The sequence below is a fragment of the Bos indicus x Bos taurus genome, chromosome 1 (genome assembly GCF_003369695.1).
Source record: "Bos indicus x Bos taurus breed Angus x Brahman F1 hybrid chromosome 1, Bos_hybrid_MaternalHap_v2.0, whole genome shotgun sequence".
Taxonomy (NCBI): Eukaryota; Metazoa; Chordata; class Mammalia; order Artiodactyla; family Bovidae; genus Bos; species Bos indicus x Bos taurus.
Genome location: NC_040076.1, coordinates 69,027,994 through 69,051,870, shown reverse-complemented (window position 1 = coordinate 69,051,870; position 23,877 = coordinate 69,027,994). Strand labels below are relative to the sequence as shown.

At 48.4% G+C, this 23,877-nt stretch overlaps 1 protein-coding gene across 2 annotated transcripts in view; it reads left to right on the top strand.

Moving 5' to 3' along the window:
- Positions 1-1,900: 1,900 nt before the first annotated feature.
- The window catches only part of ITGB5 (integrin subunit beta 5), a 116,295-nt gene continuing 94,318 nt past the window's right edge, over positions 1,901-23,877 (top strand). For both annotated transcript variants that reach the window (XM_027536450.1, XM_027536455.1), the window contains exons 1-3: positions 1,901-2,333; positions 12,624-12,709; positions 20,549-20,753. In XM_027536450.1, the coding sequence (XP_027392251.1) occupies positions 2,264-2,333; positions 12,624-12,709; positions 20,549-20,753 (361 nt within the window). In that variant the 5' untranslated portion in view covers positions 1,901-2,263. The remainder of the gene's footprint in view (positions 2,334-12,623; positions 12,710-20,548; positions 20,754-23,877) is intronic.

Below are 23,877 nucleotides of genomic sequence, written 5' to 3'. Positions count from 1 at the left end.
AGCTTGGGAGGAATTAGAAGAGGCACCTACCTCCAAACTAGTTCTGAGATAATGGAACATGGAAGAATGTTGTCAACACTTGGGATTCAGTGGTTTATGGCAGGTCTGGGCAGGTTGGAAACCACCAGGGTGGGACTGGAGGAGTGCAGATTTGGTTGCAGGTTTTTCCAGGTGCAGTCCAGGTAAACAGGGGTGTGTGTTGGGGCTGAACAGTGAAGGGCCATGTGGGGTGGGGGAGGTGGTGCACATACCAGACCCCACAGGGTATAAACTTAGAGGATGCTTGATAAATGCAAGTTTTTAATTGTACTTAACAATGCAATACTTGCTCAATTTCTGCAACTTTCCTTCCATCTAATCTATCCATCACATCCTTACCATACAAATCTTTGAAAATCACCACTTGGCATTGACACCTCTCAGTTCAAATTCTTTTACTGGCTGCCCATTAATTATAATCATTGCCTCTCAAGCTTGGATAAGAGTAGTCCCAAGGTCATTCAGCTGAGGCAGAAAGACCTAAGATAAACCTGGAGAAGCTCTGGCAGCACCAATTTTACTGGAAAAAGTTTAAGGACAAGCATGACTCTTACATCAGAATAAACACTGGGAATATTTAGAGTACAGTGATATTTACATGCAATTTATGGATGAAACCCTCTTTCAAGTGGAACTTGGAGCTTGGCCTCTATAGGCACACTGTACCACAAGAATAAATTGACTTCCTCTGGCATCAGGCCACCACCTTGGTAGAATGTGGGGTGGGAGGGCACAATTAAACTCCAAACTCCCTAATCTGGTTAGTTAGAACTGCTCCCCCTCCCCCGCCCTCCCCAGAGCCATCTGTCCGACTGGTTCCTGACCTGCAAAGGTCATATCACTTTGCTTTTTGTTTTGCTGCTTCTGCTTCTAGTCAAAGGCACTCTGAACTTTTGGACAAGGCATCCAGCTCTGTCGCTTTTGGCACGTTAATCCCTTTGCCTCAGTTTTCTCACCTGGTTAACAGTAGGGTTGTGGGAGAGGATTTCAAGAGTTAACAGGGTATTTACATTTCAGTGTCTGGCTAGCCATGGGCTCTTTCTGCTCTACGTGTTAGGCTGCTCTACTGTTATCTCCTTCTACGTGAAGACCACCTCTTCTTCTCTGGCCTACAAACCATTCCGGTCTTAACCCCCTCAACGTGGCGCAGCCCAAGCCCACCTGGTCCTTTACACATGCTGTTAGAAGCTCCCCACCCCATCCCTTACAGTCAATTTTAGAACCAGCTCTCAGATATAAACAATAAGGTGAAAGGTTGAGCATCTGTTTTTAATTTGTTTCGCTTTATGGAAACCGCCAGCGTATCGAGATAAGAAAAACGCATAATAGCGACATATCGACCAATCTCAAATCCGCGTAAGGGGCAAAACTTTAAAGAGAGGACAGTGTGTTTCAGGTGTGCTTCCACGCCCCACGTTCCCCATGGAGCGACTCTCCTCGCGTTAACACGCACGGTGCCTTCGTCTCTCGGGCGAGCGCTGCTTTGGGAAGGTAGACCAGACTGCCGCTGCACGATTCCCCCCGCCCCCTTAAATTCAGCAATCCCAAGTAATCTCTGCTCTCGGATGGAGCGTGCCCTGCCGCCTTCCCGCAGGTCCATGCTGCTAGGAAAGCCCGGCAGACCCCACCCCGGGATTTAGACCCCCATTCCGGCCTCCAGGTGCGCCGGAAGCGACTTCCACCTGGATGCCCCCGGCCTCCCGTTTCGGGCCGGTCCCCGCGAGGGGCGGAGCTCGGCCCGCCCCGCCTTGCCGTCAGCGGACCGTGTGGCAGCCGGGCGGGGGCCGGGAAGGGGAGAGAAGGGGAGGAGTGAGGAGAGGAGGAAAGTGGAGCCCGGCGGGCCGGAGCGAGGAAAGGAAGGGAAGGGGTGGAGGCGACTGGCAAGAGTTTGCCGGCGCGCGGGGGAGCCTCCGCCCGGGACGCGTCCCGGAGCCAGAGTCGCGGCCGCAGCGCGGAGCCTGCTGTCCCGCCTCTGACCAGACCGCCCGCCGGGGCCGTCCCGAGCGGCGACACCCCGGGCGTCCCGGCCGGCGAGCCGGCGCAGCGGCGGCCCCGGGACTCGGCGGCGAGCGCTGCGGGAGGGATGGTGGCGGCGGGGCGCGGGCCAGAGCAGCCGCCCCCGCCTCCCGTCCGGCCGAGGCCCCCGGCCCTCCGCCCCCGCTCCCCGGCCGCACGCCCCCGCGGAGTCCGCCGCCCGCGCAGCCGCTGAGCCGGGCGCCCCACCATGCCGCGGGCCCCCGCGCTCCTGTTGTCCTGCCTCCTCGGGCTTTGCGCGCTCGTGCCCCGGCTCCCAGGTAAGCTACGCCGTCCGCTGTGCAGAAAGAAACTTCGTGGCCCCCCGAGCCGCCCGCCGGCGTCTTGGAGGGGCAGGGGCCAGGGCAGTTGTTTGAAGGTGGGAGGCGTCCTCGGGGACACCCCCAGGTGGCGAGCCGCCCGGAACGACCGGGTAGGGGGCTTTCAGACTGCGTGCGCCACCCCGTGCGCGGCCCGCCGCAGCCCCGCTGGGCTGTCGTCGGCCCCTGGTCCCCTCCCGGGCGAGGAGGAGCCTTCCTGTGTAAACAGCCCTGCCCGTCTGCTGACCTAGCCCGCGAGCGCCCGCTCCCAGTGCGCGGGGAGGGCCGCCGCCAGCCCCGCGTCGGGATCCGGGCTCTGCAACTCCCGGCACAAAGCGGCCCTTGTGGCCGGCCCGGGGCGGCCGGGCTGCTGGGAGGCGCCGGGTGATGCAGCCGGTGCCCCGATCGCGGGGAGCGCGGGGTAACTGGAGGCGCGTGACCCGGAGCCAAAGCGTGGGGTTCACGGCTACTTTCGAGGGCTAGACTCTTGCAAGCGTGGATGCCCAGGGTCTCCTGGCGAATCCTATAGTTTCACCCCACCTAGGCCAGCCGCCTTTCTTTAAAGATGTAAACACCCCTTCCTCCCCCAAGCTCCCGCATACCCGAGGGGAGACCCGCGTCCGAAACCACAGCCCCACCTGGGGACCAAACCCCACCTAGGATCTCGCGATCTACTTCCTTCTGCCTGGCTTTATGTCGGAGTTTACAAACACCCCGTGCAGCGTACTCCCCCTGATTCTGAAGGATTCTGGAGCAGGGGATGTGCAGTTGCACTCGCGCGATCCTGCTCTGGGCTGGCGTCTGTGTGAGGACCCTCAGTTACCTGCTTTAAGTTTTCAGAGTTGGGAGACTGCTGAGGAAGGATGCTGTGTTGCCGCTGGGGTTGCCAGGCAGAAGGAGCTACCCCCACCCCGTCCCCTCTAAAAGCAGGAAGCTCCAGACTTTCTCTTTTCCGGTAGGAGATAATTGTGTTGAGGTTCTCCGCTCACTTTCAAGCCTAAAATTCTTGATTGCTGTTCCGAACCTTGTGTCTGGCCAAGAGGGAGGGGAGGACGGTCCCCTGCAGAGTTTCATATACATGAAGGCAGTGAAGGTTGCTGTCTGAGAGAGAGGAGAGGTCTAGACAGACAAAAACTTTTTTAGGCGATATTTCAGACTTATTAGTGTAACAGGTTTCTTTCATCAGTCCAGAGCTTGGAGTGGATCACTGGTTTCCAGACACCCATCTGGCACCCAGTGCCCATTGCTCATGGGTCCCCAGGGAAGGGCAAAGAGAGGGATATAGCCTGTGTCATACACAGGAATATATTATTGCCAACAGCCCCCTGCTTCACAAGGACTGTCCTTTAATTCGAAATTCTTTTTTATTTTTAGGAAAACTTTTTTTTAAATAATTTGTAGTGATAAATCCCATGGATGGAAGGGCCTGGAAGGCTGCAGTCCATGGGGTCGCTGAGGGACGGGATAGGACTGAGCGTCTTCACTTTCACTTTTCACTTTCATGCATTGGAGAAGGAAATGGCAACCCACTCCAGTGTTCTCGCCTGGAGAATCCCAGGGATGGGGGAGCCTGGTGGGCTGCCGTCTATGGGGTCACACAGAGTCGGACACGACTGAAGTGACTTAGCAGCAGCAGCTTCAGCAGTGATAACAGGGTGGTTTTTCGTTTTGAGCAAACCAAAAAATCGGCAATCCTATATAAATTTTACCTTCTCTTTTTGTTTTCTTTTTAAATCATAATCTGTGCAATACAAAAGTTTAGGAACTGCTGAAGGAGATGTTTTTTTAGTTTCCTTACAGGTTGACATCCTGGTTCTGATAAAAACTTAAATACTTCCAGTGGCGAATAATTCTTTCAATCCATTATTTTCCATTTGCATTGTGATTTCTGCTTTTCAAAGTTCATATATTTCTTCTTAATGATCTCCATTTTGGGGGTTGGCCCAGGATAGTGAAGTGATTTGCCCACTCTCCTTGTCCATAGGCCTCATAACTTTTTGGTTTAGGGCCCTTTGTCCTGCATGACACAATTTAGGTAGGGAAAAAAGCTTTGAGCCCACAGAGGTTTATTTCCAGTGCTGTCTCTTCTGCAGTTGCCTTAGAGCTCAGCCATCCCTCCATGGATCAGCAGAGCAGTGAGAGAGCAAGCCCATCACTGGCTTCCAGACCTGGCCACCTCCCTCTTAATGCCCTGGAGCTTCTCAAGGTTACCAGGGACTGATACATATCTGTGTGACTTCTCCTAGTTTGCCAGTGTTGCTGAGCCAACTGAAAGCTTTCACACTGCAAGTCTGAAACAGCTTTTCTTTTCTCTTCCTTCCCTTGTCTTCTCTTTTTCTTGAAGCACTACAGGTACTTTATCCAATTTGTGTTTTGCTACTAGGACAGAATTTGACAGAAAAACCTTCATTACCCACTAAGAGAAAAAAGTGATCTGCAGGGTCCTGCCTGCCTGGGTGTCCCTGGATCAGTGGTTAAGTTACCAGTCTATTGCTTTGCACCACTTTCGTCTGTGTGTTTAATCCAGCAGGAAACAGACTTTTAATTTAAGGGGGCTCACTTCAAACAAGTCCCCAGCAGGCTGACAATCCCCCGTCCCAGAGTTCTCTGCTCTCCTTATTAGCAAAGACCTGCAGACAGGACCTGAGGAAGGGTTTCTCTTCGGGGAGGCCCTTACTCTCTACTAAGGAGGGAGGGGTATGGCATTGACTGGGCTGCAGAACTGGAGTCATGTTTGCCATCATAGTTTATTAAAAGGAAAAAAAAAATCAAATGTTCTTTTAGTGAATGCCCTGCACATTAGAATGCTCTAAATCCTAGGCGAGCCCTTTATCCTATTTACTGGACTCCTGTTGGCAGCACTTCCCCACCACCACGATTGCCGTGGTCTGTGATGGGGCTGTTGGAATTTGGCCTTGGGTTTGCAGCTCTCAGGTAACCAGGCAAAGGTTTAGAAATGCAAACCAGGGGGCTTGGTGGGTCGGCTGCTGTTTACCCTAGGTATTTACACTTTAGCGCCATCATCCTTGAATTAGGGGGACTTTTAATAAAGGAGATTGAGGCAAAAGAGGGCAGGGTCTAATTAGCTCTAATTAGTATTCCTCTCCTGCTTGTTCTCCATGCTTATTTAGCTACTGAGGCAACGGAGAATGAATATATCTAAGTAGTTGGCAAAAGGCCCTTTGTGCCTGCCTACCCTGGTAACTACTTTTTCTTCTCCAGCCAGCTCACGGAAATATTCTGAAGTTTTAATGTAATGTGGGGTGATTACCTAGTGCTTAGATGATAATACCCCATTCACGTGGCAGTGAGCAGCCGGGTTAATGGCGGTGGGGTCGCATCGCAGGTATTTTCAATACACTGGGACTGAGGGCTGTGGTGTGTTTCTTCTTTCAAGCTGAAATGAGATTAATGGCCTTTATGAATGTAAAGGAACACTTTATAGGCACCCATTTGTTTGTGAGGCTGCTGCTTCTATTGATTGCTGGGTTTGATTCCTGGGCCACATGGTGAAAAGTTTGCTTCCAGGGAAGGCCGGGACACCTTCTCTGTGGTCGATGCTAGTTCCCGCCCCCACCAGTTTTTCAGAAACAGTTGCTTGTCTCTTGTAGAGTTAAACTCAACTCTTACTCAGAATGATCCTGTCAAAACTCAACTTAGATTGTGTTACTCTACCTAAAGTCCTCCACTGGCTTCCAGAAGTCCTGCCAGGGTCCTGCCAGGCTCTGCATGAACACCCCCTGACCGCCCCCTCCCCCGCCCCACCTAATGCCTCTCACTGCTCCCCCTCCCCCACTTCAGTCCCATCACTGTTCTAAGGGCTGGATCACAGGCCTTCCCTCTGCCTGGAATGTTCGCCCTGCCGATCTCTGCACAGCAGGCCTCCGCAGCCTTTTCTCAGCGCGTCCTACTCAGGCAAACTGCAACCTCCTGCCTCACGTTCTTCCTATCTTCCTTGATTTTTATCCTTAGCACTTACAACCATCTAGTGTACTTGCTTATCTGGTTTATTGTTCATCTTCTCCTCTGAGCATTCAACCCCCAATCAGGACATAAGGTCCATGAAAGCAGGGAGTTTTGTTGGTTTTATTTGTCCTTGTATTCATCTGTGGTTAGAACAGTGCCTGACTAATACTTGTTGAATGAATGGATGGACACAAGTTTTGGTACTCTGTGTGTGTGTGTGTGTGTGTGTGTGTGTGTGTGTGTGTGTGTGTTGGAGGCAGAGTGGCCCATCCTCACTTCCTTGCCACCTTCTACAACTAGCTTTGAGGTCAGAGACTATGCATGTAGCTTGTTAGGAAGAAACAGTTGCATGCGAGAGAACTCATTTGAGTCTGTCAAGATTTTTTTGAACTGGCACCTATGATACAGCTTGTTTTTATCACCCCTGAATTGTTTGCAGGGGGATGCTAAGGCCAGGAAAAGTGACTTGTTCAAGGTCATGTAGCCAATAAGTGACAGAACAAGTTCTTGGGTCTTTCATGCCAGGGCGTCCTCTCCTTATCACATGACTCCAGCCCAAATGTTCTGTCTTCTGTGAAGCCTGGTCTGCCTCCCTTGGGTGGAGCAGAGTGGGCCCCTCCTTCCCTCCCTCTCATTGCATATTCTTTTAGAGGAGGCTGGAAGTTGGAGGGGCTCTGCCTCACCTGCTATAAGGTGAATTGCCCGGCTCTCTCAAAACAGCAGCAAAAACAACACTTACCTTTGGGTCCCTGATATGGACAGAATGATTGGTACTGGGTTGATTCCTACCCCCCTCCCCACTCCCACCATGATTTCAATGATCTTTAAAACAAACCACAAAACCCTCAACTTTTTAAATATGTAAAACAGTTTTAGACTTACGGGAAAACTGAGACTTTAGTTTGGGAGTTCTCATGTGCCCCAATTCCAGCTTTGCCTGTGGTTTGCATCTTGCATTCATATGGCGTATTTGTTACAATTCATGAACCACATCAATAAGTTGTTATTAACTAAAGCCATACTTAGATTTTCTTAGTTTAAGTCTGATGTTCTTTTTCAGTCCTAGGAGCCCTTGCAGGACACTGTATTACATTGAGTTGTCATGTTTCCATAGGCTCTTCTTGGTTGTGACAGTTTTTCTATCTTTTAATGACCTTGACATTTTTGAGGAGGTATTTTGTAGATAGTCCCTCCACTGGGATTTGTCTGGTTTTTTTTTAATGATTAGACTGGAGTTATGAATTTTTAGAGGAAGATCATATAAGTAGTCATTTGTCTTTTTAAAAATAAATTTTAAATAGGTAATAGCTTCACATACTTTTTAAAAGCATATCCAGTGTAGGGTGAGAGATTGCTCTTTCATTCTTGTTGGTGGTTAGTCTGGGACATTACCCGGACCTGCTTCCCTGCTCAGACCATCCCTGACAGTTTCTTATGGGTCCATCGTGTTTTTTATATGTTTACTACAAATCTCCCTCCCCCAGTTTTATTGAAAGGCAGCACTAAACACACTGTTCTGCACCTTGCCTTTTATGTTAACTTGGTGATAACTATCTCAGAGTGAGCATCATACCAGCATGCAGGCAACAGAGAGCATGCACATTCTTTTTTAAAGCTGCATAGTATCCTATATATGAACTGAGGTTTTTCAAACAACAAGTCGTGTCTGTAAACGTGATGTTGTTGAATGTTCTGCAGATGTCTGGTGTTCAGAAAGGCAGTAAAGATACGAATGAGACAGATCCTTTCTAGGGTGTATTTACACTTTGTGGTAACATCTTTAGACCGATGACTATTTAATTGCTAGATTCAGCACTGGAAAGACTTTGTCTATCATGTGACACATGAGTGGCTGTGGTTCAGGGCATGGATGGGGAGAAGCAGTCCAGTGCCTTACCATTTTTTCCCCCCAACAACAATGATGAGATGTTTTTATTTTCTGTTGTCTTGAAAACAATGAGTAAAATGTAATTCAGGATTGGGTTTCTCTCGCTGGCTTCTCAGTTGTATCTTGAAGGTGGTTGCACAGACATTAACGGCAGGGTCTGTTCTCGTCTGTGTGCTTTCCAGGATGAGTGCACACCCTACTTGCTCGCTGTGTATTTCCCACTATTCCCAGTGAGTAGTGTCGTGTCTCCTCTCTCCCTGCCATTAGGGCTGCTCCATCTTGGGACTCACCTCTATTATCCCATGGAGTGTTTTAGATCAGGAAATTCCAACTGCTGGAGGTGTGCGTCGGTGGGTGCTGAGTGACCTTGGCCACGTCGGGTAGGTAGACAGAGGTTTGGAGAGGCTGAATGGAGGGAGACCAGCCAGGAGGTGACCACAGAAACCTGCGGAGGGCCTGGCTTGGGCTGTGTGGGGCTGGAGGAGGGTGCAGGCAGGAGGGTTGGATTAGGAGAAACATTTCATGCATGTTGAAGGAAAGATCGGCCTGGATAAGACTGATAACAGGGAGGGATGAGTCATTGAGTTTCGGAAGGAGAGTGTATTTTCAGATGATGGTTTGCAGTAAACCCCTGGCTTCAGAGACATTAAGGGCTGCAGGCAATTGACACTGAGCTGGGAGTGGTCACCGTGCAAACAGTAACCAAGAAAAGTTGTGGCCACTGTCTGGGCCTCTAGCACCTATTACTATGACCTAGACACAACACTCTGACATTTGTGAACTGCAGCTGTTTAAGGTTTTATTCATTACTTCCTTCCTTTCAGAGTGCTGTTGGTGCCGAATGACTCATCCGGCCAAATCCAAACTCACTGCAATATTAATAGGTGGAGGGAGGGGAGATGCCAGAGGAGTAGCACTGGCACTGGGGCACATGTCAGCACACGGTCTATGCTTTTGGTTCCCAGAGTGCCTGGGGGGACTGGCATGACCTGTCCCTGGCAGCTGTGAGCTCCCAGGGAGCACAGCCTGGGTCATTCATCTCTGTGTCTCTAGCATCCCCTAGTCCAGTACTTGGCATTTAGGACTTGCGTAGAGCAGGGTTTCTTGAATTTGAATTTGTCTCAACAGCAACCTAATTTTATTTTTATATTTTAAAATTATTTTTTATACGGTTTTTAAAGGTTACTTTCCATTTCGTTATTACAAAATATAGCAACCTGATTTTAGTGGAATCATTGTCGGTGCAGTGAGACCACTATTGCATGTGAATATGTAAGAAGTAACAGAAACGACTAAGAATGGAGTATGACAGATATTTTACAGTTGTTCAATATGTTTTCATACTGGATGCTTGTCACACCTGTGGAGCCTCTTCAGGATTTTGTCCAAGGTCTTTTAGGCTAACAAAGCAGAAGACCAGAGACCAGTGTGATATGGGTTGGAGAGGAGCCCTTAATGCTCTGAACTTGAGGTCTCTGATCCAAGGTCCCAGAGCTCACTGATGAGGCCCTGGTAATTAGAAAGTGGTGTTTGTGAATTAATGTGAGCTGGGGCAGAGAGGTAAATGAGACATCCAACCTCAAATTCCTTTCTGACTGAGGGCCTGTTGAACATCTCCTTCAGAGGACCCTGGAACTCACTGGTCACATGGCCCGTGTCTGGGTGGCACAGAGACCCCATATGGGTACTTGCGTGCTGGTTCCCCTTCTGACCTCTTACTGGAAGACTGGGCTCCTTGTTATTTTTTTCAAGTTGTTGTTGTTTTCTCAGGTTTTCAGCTGTAAAATGAGATGATTTAGTGAGCTGATCCTAAAGCATTTCTAGCTCCAAGGTTCTGTACTTCCATGATTTTATAGAAATGATTTATAGGGATGATTTTATGCATCCTTTATAGAAATTATTTTCTATGTCAAAGCAGATGACATGCCACAAGAGCCTGAATGTGTATTTGATAAGGTGGAGGAGAACAGGAGAAAAGTTACTTTCAGTCTAGGTTTGATTCTGTCCCCTGCACAGCTAGAGGTTTCTGTTAGATGAGGAGTTTTTTGTTTTTTTTTTTAATTTTAGTTGTCCACGTCTGTTTATTTTTCTAAGTTTATTTATTTTTGGCTGTGCTGGGTCTTCGTTGCTGCATACAGACTTTCTCTAGTTACAGAGAGCAGGGACCACTCTCCGATTGCCACACGAGGGCTTCTCATTGTGGTGGCTTTTCTCGTTGCAGAGCAGGAGCTCTAGGGTGCACAACGTCAGTAGTTGTGGCTCCTGGGCTCAGTCGTCGTTGTGGCTCACGGGCTTAGTTGCTGCACAGCATGTGGGATCCTCTTGGATCCAACTCATGTCCCCTGCATTGGCAGGTGGACTCTTAACCACTGGACTGCCAAGGAAGTTCCCATATCTATTTATTTAATGTCAACTTTAAGCTAAATATTCCGGGAAATATTTTTTTTTCAATTGTAGTATAGTTGGTTTACAGTGTTATGTTAATTTCTGCTGTACAGCAAAGTGATGCAGTTAAGGAGATTTAACCAAACAATGAAACTGACAGTTTGAAACTTTTCCTGCAATCATTTCTCTTTTCTAATAGGCTCAGGTACCTATTTGAAAGTCTCCAAGTGAGTGGATTCATTTTAAAGTGAGAAAGGAGGTTGTCAGTGTAAGCAGGTGGACGGCAAGCCCAACTTCCCTGTGGGCTGAATTCTGATACCTTCTTGGTGAATGTTTGGACCTGCGAAGGACTCTTCCTCCTGAAGTGAGGCATGCAGGGTGATTGGTCCTGGCTTTGTTTCTCCTATAAAATGCATTCCGAGTCCAACGTTGTACCCAGGAGGTCCCACTGCAGGCCTGGCAGTGACACTGGGGTCCCCAGCTCTGGTGGTATGAGGTGGAGTCCCAACAGGGTGGCAGTTGGTGGAGATGAAGTGCCGAGGGTTCCACGTTGGGGTCTCTGGCTGGGGAAAGCCATCATTCTCGCCCTCTGTGGGCTCCCAGAGTCACCTCTCTTTCTTCCCAGCCCCTCAGCTCCTGCCAGTTTCTCCACTTTCATTGCCTGAAAGTGGGAATGAGCTGCCATTCTCATCCCAAATGGTTTTCCCTCTAGTGCCTCAATGCAGTGACTCAGTGCAGCCTCCTGCGTCACCCGATTTCTGTGGGTTTTTTTCTGCTAGTGACAAAGAAGAATCAAGGAGTTAAAATGACCAAATTAGAGAAATGTTATAGTTTTAAGATGTCTTACAACCAATATTGTTATGTTGTTTGGCGAAGCTGGGGAAGAGTCTCAACCTCCCCATTTTCTCCTCCACACTCTCTTGTTAATCTTATTGCCTCTGTTTTTCCCCTTTATGATCTGAGCCCTTCTTCCTAGGGCTAGTGCCCCTGGGTTTTTCTTTTTCCCATTTATCCAGTGAGCCTCTAAGCAATGACCAGAAGAGACCAGTGGGTCTGTTAGTGCTGTGAGGACCAAATAAAGTTACATCTGTTTAGAGAGAAGCCAGTAAGTATTGCTCTTGGTCAAAAGAAATCTGTCCCAGAAGGAAAAGACTTGAGTGATGATAAATTTCACCAAGGATGCCTTTGCTGTTGGGGATGGTAGTGGGAGGGGCATACAGTGGAGAAAGGAGATGGGGGAGGAGGGGGACAATGGATTTAACCTGAATACCACACTTGAGTTTGCTTCAGGAGACCCCTCCACAGATTAATGGGATGGGGACAGAGGGTGGAGAGTAAATAATTTTTACAAGGACGTTTCCTTCTAGTCTTCGTTTCTGATCTTTTTTTGAACATCAGGGATAGACTTTGAATGGGTGGTTTTTTAATGTGATCAAATACCTTTTTATTATCTCCCCAGATGGTATGTATTTTCTTGATCTATTAGTAGATATATTGAATTAATAGATACCCTGTATCTTAAGCTGGCATTGTATTCCTCGGCCACATTCTTCTTTAAGGACTTTGCTGCTGTCTTTCGGTACACCATGTATTTGGTGCGACAGTACCTGATTTAGGATTTTCTTATGTCTGAAGAAGATCAATCAGTTCTTTTTTTGATTTGCTTTTTGTGCTATTTATGATATTTTGTCTGGACTGAGCATAGAGGGGCCTTGTTCTTGATGAGCCAGGACCTGCTGTGTCAGGAAGAAGGCAGTGGGACCCCTGTAGGCACAGTGGAAGTGATGGGAGTTGCTGACGCAAGTGTGCATGCGGTGGGTGCTTCAGAAACCGACAATGTTTAGTTTCTGCCAGTGAGCAGAGGCCTGCGATCAGCACAGGGGCCTGCACCCTTCAGCTTCAGGGAGGCCCCTGTTAGAGACGAAAGTGACTCCTCCTCCCGCCCATTCAAAAGCCCATTAATGGAGGTTATGGCTGGAAGCTAATGGCTGCATCTTCATCTTTCTTTGAAGGTCTCAACATATGCACCAGTGGAAGTGCCACCTCATGTGAAGAATGCCTGCTAATCCACCCAAAATGTGCCTGGTGCTTCAAAGAGGTGCGTAGGTGGGGGAGGGGAGGAGTGCTCTGAGGGGCGGGTGGGGGAGGGGTGGGCTTCACCTCGGCATCCAGGCAGAAAAAGAGTGTGCAGGTTCTGTGAGCTGCCTCTTCCTTTCTCCCAGGGCGGAGACAAAAGAAAAGCTGCATTTTTAGGTGTTAATCCTGTTGTAGGGAAACAAGATCTTCTTTCCCTTTTGTAGGGGAACCAGTTATGATTCTTGTACAGTTTTCTGCTATGTGGTAAAAGACCTGAGCTTGTGAAGTGAGTCTTTTGCCTAACGATATAAAACATGCCTGGGTGGTTGGCCTGTTGGCGGATGCCGGTCATTGTTCAGTGGCTTATCTGAGGATGAATATTATGAATTGGCCTTTATGGAATGATTTTACTTGAAAAGAATAGCTGCTGTTTCTTTAGACTCTGTAGGAAGGGATGTAAGTTTGGGATGGTGATAGGCATATTGCTCTCGTAAAGCAATACAAATATCAGTGCTTGGTTGGCTAATCAGGAAATATTCAGTTTCTAAACCTATACTGCCTCTTCCAAGTGACTGTTCTAGATTTTTTTTTTTCCTAGTAAAGAGTAAGATTACTAAACAAGCTACTTTGAAAGAGGACTCTTCCCAACATATGAACCCCTCATTGTATTTGGGGCTTAATGGTACTGTTTTGTTATCAACTTTAAAATCTTTCACGGATTCCTTACAACCTGCATGACAAATCCAAGTTCCATGGCCCCTGCTTGCTTCCCTACCTTCATCTCTTGCTTGCCGTCAACACTTTAGCCCCAGGGGATGACCCGAGCGAGGATCCCCAAAGAGCCCTGACTGATGAACACCCTCATGGTTTTCTCATTGCTGTTTCTCCTAAAGAGCTTCCCAGATTTCCCCTCCTTCTCCTGACCAATGCCTTGTCTTCAGTTTTTAAGAGATTAGTTCAAGACTCATCTACTCCATGAAGACTTTGATGGTTTTCCCCAGACACATCTGTCTGTCCACCCAACCATGTTTCCGTCATCTATCCATCTATCTGCAATAAGAATGTCAGCTTCCCCCACCAGAAATTTAGGGCAGGGGTTTTATCTGTTTTCTTCACTGTTGAACCTCCCATACCCAGAGTAGTGCCTGGCTCATAGTATTAATAGCTGCTCAGTAAGATTGATGAAGGATTTCATTGGGTGGCTGTTTATTACACATCTGCATGTACAGCCCATGACCGACCACCTTTCTGTCTCCCTGTAGTTAGTCCTCCAGCAATAGCACTTGTAACCTCTTACTCTGTGCATTTGTTTTCATGCCTGTTTCCAATTACATCATTATTTCCTCGAGAATCTGTGTCTTCCTCATCTTCAAAATTGGCCAAGAATCCGTCAGGAATTCATATTTGATAAAAGAGGCCAGCTAAAAAGACACCTTGTTTAGAAAACCAAAGTTGAAATCTCAGTTTCACCATAATTTACTGTTTCTTGGTATGTAAAATGAAGATGACAATTCCCACCCTCCCACCCTGGAAGTACAAAACAAGGTCAATTCATGAGAGGGCTTGTGGATGGAACTGCTAATTAACTGAGCCTCCTGTACCTTATAGATATTTTCTAGTGGAATGTGAGCCATGGTTTCTGGAAGTTGGGCTGGATTGTCAACTTTAGGTCTCTTCCTTTCCCCAAGTCTGATGTCCTGATACTGGTCGTATCTGATGACACTTTTTTATGTTCTTATTTTTGGCTGAGAAGCACAACATATCTTAGTTCCCCAGCCTGTTCAAGTCCATGTCCCCTGCGTTGGAAGCGTGGAGTCAACCACTGGACCACCAGAGAAATCCCGACTGATATCTCCAGGAGTAAATCATTGTCCTGGTCCACACCTGGGTCCCCTCTGTAGCTTACTGGGCTCTGTCTGTGCTTATGGCCTTAGTCTTGGGTAATGAACCTCCTGTGATACCTGCGTGGGAATGCAGCTTCCCATCCCCTTTGGGGGTGAACTTTCTCCAGGGCCTGAGTAGTCTCAAAGCTGAGTTTGGGGCTTTCTAGACTGCCCCTTAACAGGGTGAGTGTGGCTGAGTGCCATAATCATGAATCCTGGGACATCATCAAAGAGGTGAGGTTATCTGCAGAGAGCACATGATGTGGAGGGGCTGGTACCCAGTAGGGGGCTGGGTCCCTAACCAGTGTGGATTCCGGGCTGCATACCACCGAAGATTAACCCCCAAACACATTCCATTGAGCACTTCTGCTTCAGATCCTACAATGGCTTTCTTGTTTACCTGGGGTGGGGGTGGGGATGCCTTACTCTGCATTTAACAAACTTGTAACCTAATTCCATCTCCCAGGTCCCCCTCCCATTGCTCTGTTCTCCCACAGGTGTGGCGTTTGAGTCAGCCAGTGCCCTTGCCACCCTTCCCCGCCCCCACTTCATGCTACTCTGTCTGCCTGGTTCTGCTGCTTGCCTGGCCCTGTTAACCTGGCTGGCCCTGTTAACCTGGCTCTCCTGTCTTCATCTTTCAACTGTGGCTTCATTTTCTCTGGTAGCTACAGATCTTACCCTCTGGCTCTAAGGTCAGAGTCTCCAGACTCTCCCCTACCCTAGTTGAGGATGTGGCATGGGGCAGGGAGACTGCCGGTCCTTATCACACAACTCAACCCCTGTCCCTTGCCCTTTGTCAGAGCCCGGGGCTGTTCTCCACCAGCTTGAACTCTCCCAGTGCTGTTTGTGCTGCACGGCCTAAGACATACAACAGACTGCGGTGGCTTATTACCTATTTTTCTATTTTGTCCTTCACGTTTCTGAAGTAGACATTTGCCTCTGCTCTAAGAGAGTAAGTTTCACAACCCAGCTGGCTGTGAAGGGGTGTGTGCGTGTAAGAATGTGCACGGGTGCTTTTATGGCAAGGCCTCGGGGCAGCCCACGTGATTTCCACTCACATTTTCTCATCTAAAACCAGTCACAGCACTCAGCCTAAGTGCATAGGGAGCTGGGAGACTTCATGTAGCTGTGTGACCGGGAAAAAGGGGGAAGGGGCTTTGTGGATCAGCAGCCTGTGCCGGAAGCAGGGAGGCCAGCGTACTGGACAGAGGACAGTGTTTGGGGAGAAGTGGGCGGGGCTGAAGCAGCGGTGCTCCCCCAGGACAGAAAGCAGGGTTATGGGAGCTGGAAAGGAGACAGGCAGGCTAGGCGATGGTGCTGAGGCTGTGGGGAGACGGGAGGCTGTTGGGGTGTGAAGGTGAGACACCCTCAGGAGATGTGGCTGGGAGTAGTTCAGACTGCCATGCAGCCAGAGGGAGAAGGGCCCAGGCTGCCAAGGCCACCCTGTGGATCCTGGACGGAATCCCACCGGGACAAGAACAGGGAGGCCTGGGGCACGTCTATGGCGGCTATAGGGGCAGACGTGGGAGAAGGCTGGGGCACCTGGGCTGCGGGGACCAGTCTTTCTCTTGGAGGTGGACATGGAGAGAAGGAATGAAGGGGTCAGTAGGACTGGAGGCGGGAACGTGAGGAAGGAGACAGATTAGAGGCTGGGAAACAAGACCAGCTGACTGGATCTTCTGGGAGATTACTGTGCTGGGGAAAGTAGAGCGGAGGGGTCATGACCTGTATTCTCCTTTGAGCTGGGAAGGTGTGAAACACATGAGTGTCTGCTCCAGCTCACAATGAAACACAGATCTGTGGAGAACATCTCGGTGTGGTCGTGAAAGGGAAGCGTCTCAGCCCATTGTGCATGCTCCATGAACAGCCATCCAGCGCGTTAAGTGCAGCAGCCCTGACGGGACTCGCCCGTCTCCCAGCAGCCGGGCCACGCGGCGGTGTGCTGACGGGGCACGGATTTTAGTTTGTCATCACTTACCTTCGGCCTCCCCTCCCCTCCCCCAGATCCATGAGGGCTCCAGTGGAGCCAGGGCCGCAGCCACAGAGGGCCCCAACTTCCTGCCCCTGCCCAAGTCTCTGCCAGACCCTCTCCCTGTTCACCAGTTTGCATTTGCTTCCCCCTCTTACCAGGATCAGGGTGTCTGCCCATGGTCCGTACCCCCCGACCCCGCCCTGTTCCTGCTTGGGTTCCTCTTTCCCCAGGTCTGCAGTTTCTCAGCTCTTCACCCTGCTGTTTCAGAAACAAACCAAAACACATCTTTTCACCCTGAATACCACCCACATCTTTTTTGAGTTTTGGCTTTCCGCAGCAGGCAGTGAGGCGCACAGGGGATGTGATGACCGGAGTGGTGCAGGCGGACAAGCTGAGTGCCCTGGCCGCTGTGCCCGACCGCTGAAAGCCTGCTGAGCGCTGGTCTTGGCTGCAGGAGGGAGTTTTTTGATTAACAAAATGTATGAGAATTAAGTACTATTTAGGTGAGCAGTAGACCTCATTATATCCTCCGTGTGACAGGTGACAGAGGCAGTGCAGAGGGTCAGATTGTAACAACTCTGAGCACCAGTGTTAGAACAAAGTAAAAGTCATCTAGGTTTGGTACGCCTGCTTCTTATGTTTTTCTTTCTTATGTAATTACCGTTTAGTGACTAAAAGCCATGAAAGATATTTCGAGTTCCAGTGTGCCTTCTGTTGCTTCTCTTAGTGGGTTGCCTGTCATACAGTTACCTTCCCTGAGCCCTTTGGAGGGTTGGAGACAGTGTTTCTGGAGACTGTGTGGACAGATGCTTCCTTCATGAACTGAAACTTCTTCCACCACAGAGCTGTGGCGCTAGTGGTAAAGAACCCGTCTGCCAGTGCAGGAGACTTAAGAGACACTGGTTCAATCCCTAGGTCGGGAAGATCCCCTGGAGGAGGGCATGGCCACCCACTCCAGTATTCTTGCCTGGAGAATCCCATGGACAGAAGACCCTGGCAGGCTATACAGTCCATGGGGTCGCAAAGACTCGGACATGAACTCAAGCAGCTGAGCGTGAGAGACCATTCTGAAACTAGTTTCCATTTTTCCATGTTGAGATGAAGTCTCATGCCTGTTTTTCTGCATCAAGTGGATAGTTATCCTCCAAGTTTGATAGGTGGCAGAAGAGTTCGGCACCTGGAGCAGCTAAATTCAGGGGGATGGAGTCTGGGGTCACAGAGTTAGTTTCCTGCTCTGGAATTCAGCAGTGACCTTGACCAAGAAGGGCGGCAGATGATGCAAGGAACACTGAGCTTGTGTTCACAAAGCTGAGGCTGGAGAAACTTAAACTCCTCAGGTGAACATAGGCATGAACTTAGGTGTGTGGACCTCAGACTCGTCATCTGTAGAAGCGAGGGGCTGGACCAGGTGATGCATCCGAGGTCCCGTCTCCCTGGAAATTGCTTTGTTCTGACACCTGGCAGAGGCTCTTGGCACATCAGACTTCAGGATGTCACTCATGTGAGGAGGATTTTTTAACCATGAGTCCTCCTTTCCTTCAAGAGTTTATAATTTGGGGCATCTGCATTCATTGAATTTAAAGCTTAGGAATGGAGGTATTGAGACATTGTCTTTATAACATTTGTGCCACCTGGCAAGATCATAACTCTCATAACATATGCCCTGGTCTTTGTGATTTTGGTTTCTTCTCTTTTAATGTGCATCTGCCCTTATTCAAAATTAAAATATCGAGTGAGGATCTCAGGGGAAGAGAGCAGAAGCTTGTGGAGGGTTTGTCACTCGCTGCTGGGTCTGCAGTGCTGTCTGTCCCTTTCTTGGGCAGCAGGAGCCTATGCTAGAAATCAGGCATGGCTATCTTCAGATTCCATGCCAGAGAGAACTTCAGCTATTGTGGGCATCCGTGATAGACTTCAAGAAAGCCACGTTATCCTCAAAGGGTTCTCCAGACCTGCATGCCCAGAGGTGCCTCAGCAGGTGTCATTGAGGCCCTAAAGGTCTGGAATAATGACAGGACTTGATTCTATAGATAAAGGTATCTTCAAAGGATGTCAAGCACAGGAGAGAAGCCACTGGGACTGCCCCAAATAGCAAGAAAACCAAACTCTGAAACAGGAGACGGTTGACAGACATGGTAGATTTGATGGCCCCGAGGCGAGGTCTGGGTTTGGTATGCGTGTCGTGGTAGGCTGTCCAGTGCTGCCCGTGAAGCTGGAGCTGCTGAGCGGGGCCCCCTGTACTGTCACGTTGCTGACGCGTTTGGCGCTTGTAAAGTCATCCTGCAAGTGGCAGTTTTTATGTGGTCAGTGGTGGTGCTTGTGCTGGCCGACTCCAGGAGTTTGTGGTCTTTCCTGCTGGCGCAGCAAACTTCAAGGAGGCCTTGTGCATTGGAGTGAAGGTTTGCCACAACCTTGAAGAATGTCATTAAGGAGAAATAAAGCTGTTACCAATGAAGGGAATGAAGAGGGCTTTGCTCCTAACAACCTGGAAAATAAAGAAGCCCCGAGCAGTCAGGAAAGCCAGCTACACAAACAAGGCTGTAATGGGCTGTCTGTGGCTGCCCGTCAGTTCTTCAGGTCTGGGAAGTGTGTCCTGGACCTGGAAGTCTCCTGATGAACCCAGCAGGGGAGCAGCAGGTGGCTCTGTATTTGTCCTCCCTCGGGGACTGGTAGTGTCTAGCAAAAGCAGCCTTTGAGCAGATTGACTGGGCAGCTCGGACGAAGTTCATTGCTGGTGCTGGTGTCCATGCATCACAGGATGATCTTGCTGACGTAAATGGCTGAGGCTGTGGATGAGGAATCATGCAGCTGCTTCCCACTTAGGGTGAAGCAGTTTGATTCTGTGACATTGTCTGTTCCAGAACGCAGGCTGTACCAGGCCAAGGGGAGGGGTGTTGGGGTACTCATCACTCTGGGGAGACCGAAGATGCTTTCCTCGCCAGCCTGGTGGTGGGGATGTGCACGGGTCTGCTCAAGACATGTGCACTTTGACAATCAGAACTGGGTGGAGGACAACCAGTTCCTTAGGATTCGAGGAGCTGGCAGCAAGGCCCAGTGTGCTGGCAAGAAGTTCAGAAATTCCTTAGCCAAGTAAGCTCTGAGCAGCCCCTGAGCCCTTTCAGCTCTGGACAGCTATTCAGTAATTCAACCTCTGCTTCCCACAGCTTAGGACAGCAGATCCATACCTGTAAGGCCCTTAGGACGGTACCTCTCCTTTCCCCTATTGCTGTGATTTTTTGTTTGTTTGTTTTTTTAAACTGCTTCATCAGAATTGCTTTATCAGAGACTAGCTTGACTGTACAGAACCCAGCTTTGGACTCTTGTAATTTCTAGAATAATCATTTTTCTCAGCTTGTTCCACAAGTGTTTTTGGAGACATTTATATGTATATTTATTGTGGCGTCCCTGAGGTTGTTGACAGGCAAGATCTCCTGTTATGTCAAGAGTTCAATATACAAAATTAAAAAAAAAAAAAAAAAAACAGTTACAAACAAAATCACAGAAGCTCAGAACAACACATCTGGTTTCACTTACTTAAAAATACTTCAAAGTCTCCTTGACTTCCTGGTCTTGACTCTTGCAGAGGCCCTACTGGGCACCTACTGGCCTTGGGATATTGTCTGAGTGACGGCTACTCGGCCACTTGTATCTTTCAAAATTTTTAGTTATGCAACTTTTGACCATATCAGTTGTTTTCTTCTGCTTATCAGGTAGACAGGCACATTTTTTTAAAGAAGCATTTTGACCATTAAAATAACAGTGCGGCCAAATATTTTACTGTGTGTGTTTACAACTTACAAAATGCCTCCGTGTCCAGCACGCCAGTTCATTATTTAATTCTCGTAATACTCCGTGAGGCATTTGGGGTGGGGGTGACCATCTTGTCCACTTTTGGGAAATGGACCATAGGGGGTCCATGGTCGAGGGGTGATGATGAATCCACAGCCTGAGGTGCTCTGGAGCCATCCTGACTGCCCCCTGCCCTCTTCCCCTGTTTCCGTGCCTCCAGGACTTCGGCAGCCTGCGGTCGGTCACCTCCCGGTGTGACTTGAAGGCGAACCTGATCAGGAATGGCTGTGGTGTCGAGTTCGAGAGCCCGGCCAGCAGCACCCAGGTTCTGCGGAGCCTGCCGCTCAGCAGCAAGGGCTCCAGCCCAGCGGGGTCCGATGTCATCCAGCTGACACCACAGGAGGTCACGGTGACCCTGAGGCCCGGTGAGTGCCCTGGGGTGGGCCAGTTCAGGATGGTGGGAAGAGAAGCCTGGCAGGGGAGGGCGATGGGAGGCATGGCCGAGACCCCGGGAAGGGAGGGCCAAGGCCTTTGGGATAATAAGAGTATCTTTGCTATTTTAAAAATTGTGAAATATGTGTAATATAAAATTTGCCATTTTAACCATTTCTAAGTGTGTAGGTCAGTGCCATTAATTGTACTCCCCGTGTTGTCTAACCATCACCACTGTCCATTTCCAGAACTTTTTTCTTATCCCAGACTGAAACTCTGAACCCATTAAATGCTAACCCCTCAGTCCCTCTCCCCCTCCTCACTGCCCCCCAGTCCCTGGTAGCCACCATTCTACTTTCTGTGTTGTGAATTTGACTACTCCACATACCTCATACAAGTGGACTCCAATACATTTGTCTGTTTGTGACTGGAGCATTTCATTTAGTATAACACCCTCCAGCTTCATCCATGAGGTGGCACGTATCTATTTCCTCCATTTTCAAGCTGAATAGTCTTCCATTGGCTGTGTAGACGCAGTTGTTTATCCATCCACCCATGGATGGGCTCTTCAGTTGTTTCCACATCTTGATTGTTATGAGTAATGTTCTTATTTTCGATGGGAGGATGCTGGTATATTTACTCCTTAGTCCATGCAAGTTTCTAAGGGAACGTGCTACCTCCGGGAGAAAGTATTTTTTCCTGTCAGCAAATTTGAATCAGTGGCATTCTGAAGTGACAGACTTGCAGAGTAGAGGTATTTTTTTCTTTATGACCTTGGAACCTCTGCCTTGGAGTTGATGGTGGCATAAGGGGACTAACAGTTTGCACACATACTATGTGCTAATTACTTGACCTACCCAAAGGTAGCAGACATAATTTTACACCCGAGGAGCTGTGTGCTCAAGGGCTCGCAGGCAGAGCAGCAAGCCTCGTTCAGCGTTGGGTCTTGTGGTTGCACAGCTCACCACTTTTCTCGCCTCATATTCCACACATGAGGTCCCTTGTGATATCAAGGGAGGATGTGAACATGGCCAAATTAGAAAGTATCACTTGTTGAGAGAAGGCAGCCTTTTCCCCCCGAATCCCGTTGACTTTTAGCCTCTTGTCCTTTCTCATTGTCTAGGAAGCCACTCGCAATAACCATTTCCAGATGGTTCGTTGAGACTTCGGGGTGGCTGGGGCTGTGGGAAGATGAGGGATCTGGTTGGCTGTCCAGGCTTGGGTTCTGGCTCTGTTTCTAGCTCGGGGCCCTGGGCAAGTGGCCCCACTCCTTAGCATCTCAGGGTCTTTGTCACCTTCATTCCTCATAGCCCTATTCAGAGGCTTAAATGAGACTTTCTGTTTAAATACACTGTAAGAACTTTAAATTACTGTTTTCAGAGAGTCATGGCCAAAGATGCAGATTTTGGAGACAGCCACATCTCTATTTGGATAGAGATTCTCATATCTCAGAAACAATCTAGTGTGGCCCTGCACATCATAAGCATTCAGTCACGCTTCTTCCAGTTGTTAGAAAGGACTCTGAGTCACTGTGTGTTTGAGAATGTCTCATTTCACCTACTGACTTGTCTTGGAAATAAGAAACAAAAGAAGGTGTCAGTGGCCCTGCTGGACATAGAGCAGTGTGAACTGCTGCACAGCCCAGGGCTTAGTGCTGGGGTTAGCTCAACATACTCTTCTTACAAGTCATCTGCCTGGAAGGGACACTCGGAACCTTTAGTGAGGTTCCGAGCTGAGAGAGAGAAGGGAGCCCTTACAGAACTGTGCGAGTGGGTAGAAAAGAGGAAGCCGAGTGGGCAGATGTTTGATGGTGTCCTCTGGGGAAAGACGAACGCCTCTCCTCACGTTAATCTTTGATTCAGACTCAAGGTCAAGGGCTCTGACCTAGAAGGGGACATAGGCATCCTTGTAGATTAGTAAGTTATCAGAGCACAACGTATGATAAAAATGGTTATTGGCTAACATAAGTGGTGTATTTTCCTTTTTATCTTAAAAACTGTGTAACAGGCACTTCAAGAAAAGCCTTGAAAAATCATCCGCTTTAACACTGTTTTCATTTTTGCTAGGTTTTCTGTCTTTATTCATGTATTCGTATTGTTCATATGTTTATGATGTATATATTACTGTGTACCGTTTTCAGTAAGTTTTTGAAAACAAAGACCAAAATTAACACCTCTAAAAGAGTTTGAGGGTCATCATTGAGGGACGTTTTTATTTTGGGAACTCCTCATCAAGAATTGCTCTGAGCCTGTGCTGCTTTCTCCAAGAAATATTCTTCATGGGGGTGAATCCTTATTCTTGAGGGTAGATTTAGTTTAGGGAGAAGCTGGAGGTCACACAAAGCCAAAGATTTCGCAGTTTCAATTCCAGTTTTTAAAATGAGAATTAAGGTGTGGCTCTAAGGCAGAGAGACTGTTGTTTGGTTTGAGTTATCAATTAGCTTTTGAAGCAGCCCCCAAAGAAATGACTTGAATAAGGGGATCCTCCTTGTGCAAAGTCCTCATAACATTCAGTTTATGTGCAATGCTTATTTATGCACGAAGCTCAACATACACTCAGTTAAAGAAAGAAAGCAGTCTTGTTTGGTATAGTTACATCTCTCACTAAGCATTGTGATTCAGTTTCCAATATTGAAAATAAAAATCCCTGATTCTGTGTTTATACAATATCATGATGTGAGGACTGTGTGCAGCTCTGGTCCTACAGAAGGTGCAATAATGGAGAGCCCATTGCAGCCTATAGAGATGAAGATAGAGAATTGGAGAAGAAAATTAGTGAAAAGTGAGGAGGAGACCTGATGAAAATCTGAATTCCTAGAGGCCTAGAATCTCATGAACACGTTTCTTTCTCAAATATAGAAACATGTGATGCCAATGATGCCTCTTAAAATTTTGAAAATTTCAGTATTAATAAAGAGAAATACAGGCAAACCCCAAAAGCAAAACATTTTCAAGATTCATTGATGCTGTAGCATGTATTAGGACTTCATTCCTTTTTATGGCCAAAAAATGTTCCACTGTATATGTATAGATATACCACATTTAGTTGTTTGGGGGAAGAGAAGAATAGTGTGTTGTAATTAGCAACATTTTCAGGTTACCAGGTGCATACTTATTT